This window comes from Psammomys obesus, unplaced genomic scaffold (genome assembly GCF_907164565.1).
Source record: "Psammomys obesus unplaced genomic scaffold, mPsaObe1.curated_primary_1811, whole genome shotgun sequence".
Taxonomy (NCBI): Eukaryota; Metazoa; Chordata; class Mammalia; order Rodentia; family Muridae; genus Psammomys; species Psammomys obesus.
Window position 1 is genome coordinate 43,280 of NW_026589646.1, and position 11,129 is coordinate 54,408.

General features: G+C 37.2%; 1 protein-coding gene and 1 pseudogene across 1 annotated transcript in view; one reads left to right on the forward strand and one right to left on the reverse strand.

Moving 5' to 3' along the window:
- The first annotated feature begins 1,614 nt into the window (after positions 1-1,614).
- LOC129675148 (olfactory receptor 5D18-like) lies at positions 1,615-2,565 on the forward strand (annotated as a pseudogene).
- Positions 2,566-9,176: 6,611 nt separating this feature from the next.
- Positions 9,177-11,129, reverse strand: part of LOC129675149 (olfactory receptor 5D18-like) — a 6,191-nt gene continuing 4,238 nt past the window's right edge. The window contains 2 exon segments of the mRNA XM_055605167.1: positions 9,177-9,883; positions 9,886-10,042. Coding sequence (XP_055461142.1) covers positions 9,177-9,883; positions 9,886-10,042 — 864 coding nt within the window.

The window sequence follows — 11,129 nt, forward strand, 5'->3', positions numbered from 1 at the left end:
GGGTTTATTTCTGGGTTTATGACTGAAGCCATAAATACAAGACTGTGCATATTACTCCCATTCACAGAGATTCAACACTGATCCACAAAAATTTTGCTTCACAGCTGCAAAAAAAGGTAGATATTGGTTTTATTCAGGAAAATAAGTTGGGATGAAGATGTTAACACATTTTGATATATGGTGTCGTTGAGTAAGATGTAATATTTTCATATTTTATTACAATATACCCCTAAGTTGAGAGATTTCCTCATATTATATCTCAATGTTTTATCTTGATACTGGATTCCTATATATCTCTGCTGGGCTTAACTATTCTCATTATGACTGATGGTTTAAAGTCTCTCCTTTGTTTCATAACTGATGGCAGCACCATTTAAAAACAGTTATGCCAATATCTTGATAAGAAAGGAAAATAGGAATATGATGCTTAAGAAACTGATGTAAAGCTTTGACTCTAAGTATCAGGACACTAGATATAGATATATAAATTTATCTGTATTTCAACATCACTGGAATGTTTAATGTTTCTTATACTAAAAATGAATAAAGTGTATTTAATAAAAAATAAAAAAATAAAGAACTGCTAAAAAAAAATACAAATTCTGTTCTTGCCTGTGCATGTGTCTTTATGTATGTGTCTGAGTGTCTGTGTTTCAACCTTCCCATCTTTTTGTCTTTGTCTCTTAGTCTCTTTCTGTGTCTATCTCGCTCTATCTCTGCCTCTCTCACTCATGTGTGTGTGCATGTGTGTGCCATTCAGATGTGTAACAACAATGTGTTACAGATGTGCAGCAACAATATAACTTTAGAAATGTTCCATCCACCTTGGTTTGAAAGGTCAAACGGCTGCAATGGCTAGCTAGCAAGCCACATGGGCCCACCTAGGTTCATCTCCCCAGTGTAGTGGATAAAAGCTCATGTTATCATGTCCAGCTATTTTAACCTGTGTTATTAGAATAAACCTCACTCGCCCCCAAGCTCCTAGGAAAGTACTCTTCAGACTGATTTGTCTCTCCTGCTCCATAAAGTATAACATTCTTATTTCTATTCTACATTTTTTATTCATTAGAAAATATGGAAAAGATAATGAAAAAATGCTCAGTTTTATAATGTAGTTTTCCAATGCTTAGATAAACATTTTTTTCATATTCATAGATAGACAGATATACAAATATGTAGATAAATTGATATAGATGAAATTATAAATGTATGAATATATGTTATAAATTTTAACTTAAATATTCTTCTGAAATCTATTTTTTCCTCAATATTCTTGAGGGTATTTACAATGGACAGGTAATTCACCCATGTATTATTTTTCTGACTGTATCCTTGAAGATTATACGATAGATATTAAAGCTTACAGTCTAGCAAACATTTAAACTCAGTAATTATATTGTGTATAAGAAGCTGTAAAAATGGTTTGAGATTTCTAAAATGTGTGACCTGTAGTTTTTCTTGTCATACTGAAACCGAGATATTCAAAGAGTAATTTGCTTTTTAATCCAAGAACCGTAACATTATGAGACTATACAGGCAATAAACAAGTTCCCAGTCTCATTCTCTGTTTTATCACTTTTTAGAATAAAATCCACATTTCAGAGAAGAGAAGCCATGTTACTGACATACGGAAATAACAGCAGGGCCATGTTCTTGGGTTTCTCAGAATACCCGAAACTGAAAGTCCCTCTCTTCTTGGTGTTTCTCACGGTCTACACCGTTTCTTGGTGTGATAGGGAATATTGGAATGATCCTCATGATCAGAATTAATCCCAAACTGCACACTCCCATGTGTGCAGTTTCTTCCTCAGCCACCTCTCCTTTGTGGATTTCTGCTCTTCCTCTGTCATTGTTCCCAAGATGCTAATGAACCTTGTTGTAAAAGACAGAACCATCTCGTTTTTAGCGTGTATAGTACAGTACTCTTTCTTTGCTATCTGAGTCCACTTTATTAGTGGTTATGGCCTATGGCAGGTTCGTGGATATCTGCAACCCACTGTGCTATACAGTAGCTGTGTCCCAGCAACTCTGCAACAGTCTAGTGGTGGGATCATATGCATGGGGACTCACATGCTCCTTGACAATGACGTGTTCTGTTGTCCAGTTATCTTTTGTTGGATTCAACACAATTGATCATTTCTCCTGTGAGTTCTCTTCACTTCTAGCCTTCTCTCGCTCTGACACTCTTGTTAGCCAAATACTTCTCTTCTCACTTTCCACTGTGAGTGCTGTTAGCACTCTGCTCATTATCCTTCTGTCTTATGTGTTCATCTTTGTTACCATAATCAAGATGCAATCAGCCAGAGAGCACCACAAGGCTTTCTCCACATGTGCCTCACACCTGACTACCATCACCATCTTTTATGGCACTGTTCTATTTCTGTACTTTGTGCCCAACTCAAAGAACTCCCAGCTCACACTTAATGTGGCCTCCTTTATACACTGGTGATCCCCATGCTCAACCCTCTGATTTACAGTCTGAGGAACAAAGATGTGAATGATACAGTCAGAAAAATAAAAATGGGTGAATTACCTGTCCATTGTAAATACCCTCAAGAATATTGAGGGAAAAGATAAATTTCAGAAGAATATTTAAGTTAAAATTATTTTTTTTTCTTTCAAAATTGGTAACAACAACAAAAAACCAGAGCTGAAGGTGATTTTTTCTAATTATTAATATACTTTTGAGATTATGCAATTCCCCTACCTCCAGCCCTCATACCCCAAGAAAACCTTCTTTTGGCATCAGAGAGAGGCCGTTATAAAAACCACAAGCAACTTAAAAATGTATAATGCAGAGTTGTAAAGCTCAGTCCCAATGGATGCATCAACAAAGCAGTCCTAAGCCTGAGATTGAAGAGGAGGGGAAGAAAGACTGTAAGAGGCAGAAGATCAGGAAGTTGCTGTGAGAATTTTGTCTTCTAAGAATTTCAGAAGTCACACACATGAAGTCTTGCTCAAACCTGAGGCCTAGATTATTAGAGATCCATTTCAGGCCAAAAGAAGTTTTATTCATAAGATACAAGCCATAAATGACATCATGAGGTAAGAATGAAATACTGGCTTCAAAATCTAAAAGCTATTTTACTGAGCAAAGTTGTTATGACTTTCAGGGTTTTTTTTTTTTTTCTCTGTTAGGTGCATGTATTTTGTAACACATAAGGGCGACCTAAATGGAAACTTGTGTTAGATGATTTCATTGTCCTAATATACTCTTTCTTATTAATTAATTCAATTTACATCATAATGTGTTTTAAGTAAATATAATTAATGATAGACTTTTGAAGTTTTCTTAATGATTGACTGTACTTTCAATTATGTCTACCTAGCCTGTATTACATTATACTTGTCTAGTTAGATGATGACAAAATATTATAACACCCTGAATGATTTTTAACTGAATTTTTATGTAAATCTGAGTTTTTGTACAAATAATTCTAATTTATCTTAAATGAAAAGTTGTTTGTGATCTGAAATGTTTTTTTTATTTTATTTTTTTCTTATCAGTTACATTTTATTAACTCTGTATCCCAGCCGTGTCCCCATCCCTCATTCCCTCCCAGTCCCTCCCTCCCTCATCTCCACCGTTCCCCTTTCCAAGTCCACTGATAGGGGGGACCTCCTTCCCATTCATCTGATCCTGTTTTTTCAGGTATCTTCAGGACTGGCTGCAAAGCTCTCCTCTGTGGCCTAACAGGACTGCTCCTCCCTTGGGGGGTGGGGAGGCCAAAGAGGCAGTCATTGAGTTCCTGTTAGAAATAGTCCTTGTTCCCCTCACTATGGGAAACCAATTGGTTACTGAGTTACCACAGGCTCCATCTGAGCAGAGGTTCTAGGTTATATCCATACATGGTCCTTGGTTGAATGTCAGTCTCAGAAAAGACCCTGTGCCCAGATATATTTGGTCCTTGTGGAGCTCCTATCCTTTCTCCATCAGACTAACTCCCCTTCTTTCTTAGGATTCCCTGTACTCTGCCAAAGGTTTGGTCATGAGTCTTTGCTTTGAAAACACTGCTAGTTAGAGTCTTTCAGATGTGCTCAGTAGACTCCTGTCATACGTTCAATGCACATCCCATCTTTCTTTCTAAACGAGGATTGATCATCTTACCCATGTCTGCTCTCTTGATTATCTTTTTTAGGTGTACAGATTTCATTATGTTTATCATATCTTATAGTTCTATATAAGTGAGTATATACCGTGTTTGTCTTTCTCCTTCTGGGATATTTCACTCAGAATGATCTTTTCTAGATCCCACCATTTGCCTGCAAATTTCATGATTTCCTCCTTTTTGATTGCTGAATAGTATTCCATTGTGTAAAATACCACAATTTCTGTACCCATTCCTCTGTTGATGGACATCTGGGTTGTTTCCAAGTTCTGGCTATTACAAATAAAGCTGCTATAAACATGGTTTAGCAAATATCCCTTTTGTGTACTTGAGCAAACTTTGGGTATATACCTAGCAGTGGTATAGCTGAATCTTGATGAAGCACTATTCCTAATTGTCTTAGAAAGCGCCAGATAGATTTCCAGAGTGGTTGTACCAGTTTACATTCCCACCAGCAATGGAGGAGGGTTCCCCTTTCTCCAAAACCTCTCCAGCATGTGTTGTCCCTTGAGTTTTTCATCTTGGCCATTCTGATGGGTGTAAGGTGATATCTCAGGATCGTTTTGATTTGCATTTCCCTGATGGCTAATGAGGATGAGCATTTCTTTAAGTGTTTCTCTGCCATTCGATATTCCTCTGTCGAGAATTCTCTGTTTAGCTCTGTTCCCCATTTTTTAATTGGATTACTTGGTTTGCTGCTTTTCAGCTTCTTTAGTTCTTTGTGTATACTCGATATTATGATCTGAAATGTTTTACAAAATATTACGAAGAAAAAAAAGAACAGTCATCATGCACTAGTTCCCACAGGTGATAAACATGCCATTCTTTGCAACTCTTCGTCAAACTCTCTCCTTCAAGTGTCCTTTCTAGTACCCAGTATGAATCTGTATAATTTTAAGTGATGATCATTGTGAGGGAGCAAACACATTTCTGTCTTCAAAAATGGAAAAATGCACAAGTATGTAATCTAAAATACGATGTTATAAAAACTTAGTAAAGCTATTATTTGATCAAATTATTGTGTATTCATGGTGATTATTAAAATTTATATTTGATACACACTTTAAATAAATGATGAACAGATTTTCCTTATATATGCACTGGTAAAGTGCATATTACGAAAGTGTTTTTGGAATGGGTTGTGTTTTTAACAATTTTATCTTTTACAATGTATCATTTGGATTTTTTTTTTTACTTTTTTTGTTAAAAGAATTTCCATCTTTATTTTATAGAACAAAGTTTCTGCTTAAGATGGAGAGCAGATAAATAGATAAAGTAAGTCCTCCGGTTCTCCTCAGACTCCTGTACTCATTTGGAGTCCTGCTCTCTGAGTGTTTCCACGGTCTTGAGTCTGTAACTCCACTCTGCAGATGCCTGTGCAGCCATGATTCATGATTCATGGAAGTCACTCTTCTGTCTGCTAGAATATGCATATTTTCCGTGTGCATTAATGAGATCGCCCTCACTTTCTGACTGTAGATGTGATCCTTGTATTCTTTTTAGTTGCTATGTTATATCACAGGAAATCTCACAAGGGCTTTACCAGTAACAAGAATCTCAGTTAGAAATTATATCTTATACTCTGAAATATTTTATGGCCTGTGGTATTTCTTTGTTATCTGTTGACTCTAACTCACTGTAGAACATGTTCTTTAAAAAGTTGCCGCTTCCACCAACATAGGCACACAGTGCGGTCCCTTCTTGCTGTTTGAAGCATGTCATTTTGGAGACACGCAAAGTATGTAGTTATAAATTCTAAACTGGCAGCAAGTCTCTTTCCACAGGAGGGTAGGGATTGAGCTCACACTCTAGCTCCCCTGTCAGAGCTTTCAACTTTAATACACAGTCTGTGTTTACTTCTGACCTCCTTGGAGAATTATGTTTATATTTTGACATAAACAACACCACCACATATGCAGTGAATAGCTTTAATCTGACACACAGGCAATGATCATTTTACTCTCAAATCCTGTAACAAAGACCAGCGACTTATAGAAAATCTGTGAGCAAGATGGCAGAGCATCTGTCTTTCTGATTGTGGCTAACTGTAGTTTATAAGGTGCTCTCCGGTTCAATTTATGTCTCATGAATTGCACACTTTGCTTGTTATGGATGTTGAGTTCTCTCCTCTGTTACACACATTCTTTGTAAATCTATTGATGTGCATTTGGATCATGCTTTTGACAATCTAAATAGTATTTCAGTGATCATTGAGTTATCACGCAGACAACGCTGATTGACATGTACTCTCTTTTAGTTTCTGGATAATATAATGCAACTTTTTTTGGAAAAAATTCTCATTAACCTTATTTTTTTAATTTTTAATTTTTGTATTTCTTTTATATTCTTGTTGTAGCCCAATCCCTTCTCTCCTCCCAGTCCCACCTTCCCTAATTCTTCATCTCCCATCTCCTTTTTCTCAGAAAAGAGGAGCTCCCTTTCCCATCCAGTCCAGCTCATCCAACTGCACCAAGACTGAGCATGTCCTCTACCCCTGTGGCCTTGCAAGACAGTAGCTCCAGGGGGAAGTGATCAAAAAACTGGCAAGTGAATCCATGTCCAATGTGGTCCCCACTTCCCTTACTAGAGGACCCACATGAAACCTAAACTGCCCATCTGATACATCTTTGTAGAGGACCTATGTCCATTTACTGTATGGCTGCATTGTCCTTCTCTGTTGCCTGGCAAGGCTGCTCTCCACTCAGAGGGGGGAGGGGATGCTCAAAGAGCATACTACTGAGTTCATGTCAGAGACAGTCCCTGTTCCCATTATTAGGGAACTCACTTGGATACCGAGCTGCCATGGGCTACATCTGAGCAGGGGTTCTAGGTTATATCCATGAATGGTCCTTGGTTGGAGTATCAGTCTCAGAAAAGACCCCTGTGACCAGATATTTTGGTTCTGTTGCTCTCTTGTGGAGCTCCTGACCTCTCCAGGTCCCACTCTCTCTCCCTTCTTACATAGGATTCCCTGCACTCTGCCCAAAGTTTGATTAAAAGTCTTAGCACCTTTTTTGATACACTGCTGGGTAGAGTCTTTCAGAGTCCCTCTGTGGTAGGCTCCAGTCCTGTTTCCTGTTTTCCCCTTCTTCCAATATCCATCCTTTTTGTCTTTCTGAGTGAGGGTTGATCATCTTACCTAGGGTCTTCCTTCTTGGTTAGCTTCTTTAGGTGTATGTTTATCCTATACTATAGGTCTAGTATCCACGTATAAGTGAGTATATACCATATTTGTATTTTTGTTTCTGGGATATCTCACTCAGGAAGATATTTTCTAGTCCCATCTGTTTGCCTGAAAATTTCATGATTTCCTTGTTTTTAATTGCTGAGTAGTATTCTGTTATGTAAATGTACCACAATTTCTGTATCCATTCTTCTGTTGAGAGACATCTGGGTTGTTTCCAGGTTCTGGCTATTACAAATAAAGCTGCTATGAACATGGTTGAGCAAATACAAATATGTTGCTGGTCACCACCATCTTGTATCTCTATTTTTTTGGGGGGTGGCTTATGAAGGCACTTTGTTTTGTTTTGCTTTGGTTTAGTTCAGTTGCTGAGATTTTGAAGTTTACTATACATAGTGAATTTAAACTTTTTGTTCTAAGCTTAGTTTACAAATGGTCTCTCTGTTGTAATACAAACTTTTCTCTGGGGACACAACACATACCCAAGTTACTCAGCCCAGGAAGGAAACCTATTATCCACTAAGGCATCTAGTGCTCCAAAGTCAAACTAGTAGTATCAATATAATTTTACTTATTGAGTAATTACAAAGAGTTCGGTGAAGAATTACAGGAACAGGAAGTAGCTGAAAAGCCCAAGCCAGTGCAAGTGAAGACTCATGAAAGCTGCAACCCAGCACTCTCTGCATAACCAGCTAGTAGCTCACTCTACAGGTTCAAGACTATGCTATGGCTTTTCAGAGTCTTGCGTCCAAATAACTGTTTCCTTTTCTCTAAAAAGCTTCAAGGGTTCTTACAGAATTTTCCAAGTCTCTGTTTTCACAGGTACATTTTGTTTACTATTTGAGTTTCCTGAGCCTCCACCTCCATTTTAGAAGGGATATTTCAAATCAGAAGAAACTGCTCTACAACTTATCCCAATGCAGTAGTTGTTCTTTTCAGTAATTCCTTTCTTATACAAGCAGAGTTGTGTGAGTCATTCCAAATATGACACACAGCAGCTGTAGCTATTGGCCTGAGACCCACACAAGATCAAAGTAATTAACACTAAAACATGGATTTGGTAGGGGCTCATGAAGTCTCCAATTTAGCAAACTACTAGAGGTTAATGTCTCTTGGGAAAGAGAAATTTTTCTTCAAGAATATGATTCCTGGTACATTGTTCACATTGTTCAAGCTCTGGTTGGATGCCACTCATCCATGACATATAAGGGTACTATTTTAGCTCAATGGTCTTTTAAAAAAGAGGAGGAAGAATAAAGTTGTGAGGGTGATGTTTTGGGGTATTCTAGGAGGAGTTAGAGGTGGGCCTTGGGTTGTATATGACAAAAATAAACTGATAACGTCTAGAAAAATTTTCAATGAAGAATTAACAAATATTTTAAAGCGTAATGTTTCAGCATCACATATGAAATAAATTAATTAGTATTTTTAATAATTATTTTTCATTTTTATCCATAATTATGTACAGATTTAAGATATGATATATTGGTTCACACACATGTATATCGAATAAATCATATATATCACCTTAAACTTTTACTATTACTTCAGAGTGAGTGAATTAAACATCATTCTCATTTTTTTTGAGATCTGTAATATTTATTAATTTTCTTCACATACTAAGTGAGGTAACAATCAAGAAATGAAATATTCTTAACCAGGTATGCTATTAAGTAACATACTTCAACCTATGACAATAAAAGGTAAGAGAGTACTTGAATTTTTCACAAAATAAAAGATAAATATAAGCTTTTTCTATTAGAATCAAACTCAATTTCAACTCCATTTTGCAATATGAACTGTATTAATTTTAATAGAATCCATTAAATCAACCTTTATAGATACACTTTACGCACTCAGCAAACACCACTGACATAATATCCTTAAGAAGAAAAGACTTTAGTATCTATTATTTTTCTAACTGTGTCCTTGACATCCTTGTTTCTCAGACTGTAGATTAGGGGATTCAGCATGGGGATCACCACTGTGTAAAACACAGGGGCCACTTTGACAGTTTGCCTGGAGTTCTTGGAGTTGGGTACACAGTATAGAAATAGTATGGTCCCATGGAAGATGGTTATGGCTGTCAGATGGGAAGCACAAGTGGAGAAGGCTTTGCGGCGGCCACTGGCTGAATGCATCTTCAGAATGGTAACAACAATGAGCACATAAGACAAGATAATGATAAGGAGTGTGCTGACCTCATTAAAAGTAGCAAAAATGAAAAGCAACAATTGACTGACAGAAGTGTCAGAGCATGAAAGTGAAAGAAGAGAGGAAAACTCACAGAAAAAGTGGTTGATGATGTTGAAAGCACGAAAGGATAAATTCAAAGCAGAACAGGTCAGTATTAAGGAGCATACTAACCCCCACGCATAGGATGCCAACACCAGCATGGCACAGAGCCTCTGGGACATGGCTACTGTGTAGAGTAGAGGGTTGCAGATGGCCACAAACCTGTCATAAGCCATCACTCCTAATAAAAGAGATTCAGTTACCACAAAAGTACAGAAAAAAAAGAATTGCACTAAGCATCCTACACATGATATGGTTCTGTCTACTATAACTAAATTTACCAGCATCTTGGGAGCATGATGGAGGAAGAGCAGAAATCTACAAAGGAGAGGTGGCTGAGGAAGAAGTACACGGGGGTGTGCAGTTTGGAGTTAATCTTGATTATGACAGTCATGCCAATATTCCCCACCACGGTGATGCTGTAAATAAGGAGAAACATGAGGAAGAGAGGGAGCTATGGGAGGGATACAAAATGAATAAAGTGTAATTAATAATAATAATAATAAAAAGAAAAAAATTTACCCTCCATCAGAAAAAAAAGGTGTAGAATTATAGGCAAAAATAAGGCATTCAGTGGCTTTGCTTCTAAAAGCATAATTTTTGCCATTTGAGAAAACACATTTCAATACTAAAGTTGGACTCAATATGTTGTTTGGTTGTTGTTTAATGGCACAATTTCTTTCTTCAGTATTGTTATCTTACAAGTATTTCATTCACTGGGTTAGAGTTATTCCAAAATATTTTATATTATTTGAGGCTATTGTAAATGATATTGTTTTCTTGATTTCTTTTTCAGTGCATTTGTCATATATGTATAGGAGGACTACTGATTTTTGTGAATTAATTTTGTATTGAACTACTTTACTGGAAGCATTTGTCAGCTATAGGAGTTTCCCAGTGGAATTATTTAGGCCATTTAAATATACTATCCTACCATCTTCAAATAAAGATACTTTAAGTTCTAATTTTATTCCCTTGGTCTTTCCCAGTTGATTTATTGTTCTAGCTAAGGCCTCATGTACTGTATTTAATAGGGATGGAGAAAGTGGTCAGCTTTGTGTTGTTCCTAATTTTAGTGAAGTTGCTTTGAGTTCCTCTTCATTTAAATCAGTGTTGGCTATGGGCTTAATGTACACTGCCTTATTATTTACTTTGTACCCCATCCATAGCCCCCTCCCTGTTTCCCTCCCAATCCCACCCTCCTGCCCTCATCTCCTCCCTGTCTCTTTCCAAGTCCACTGACAGGGGAGGACCTCCTCCCCTTCCATCTGACCCTAGCTTATCAGGTATCTTCGGACTGGCTGCAAGGTCCTCCTCTGTGGCCTTGCAAGGCTCCTCTTCCTTCAGGGGTTGGGGAGGTTAAAGAGCCAGCCATTGAGAAAAAAATATTTTCAATTAAGTGGAAAAAAAAATCTGGATGAAATCCCGATTGGCATTACATGTGACACTCAAGTTAAAAGTACGAGTTGAAATTTAAAAAGTTTTGTTACAAAAAGAAGAAGAAGAAGAAGAAGAAGAAGAAGAAGAAGAAGAAGAAGAAG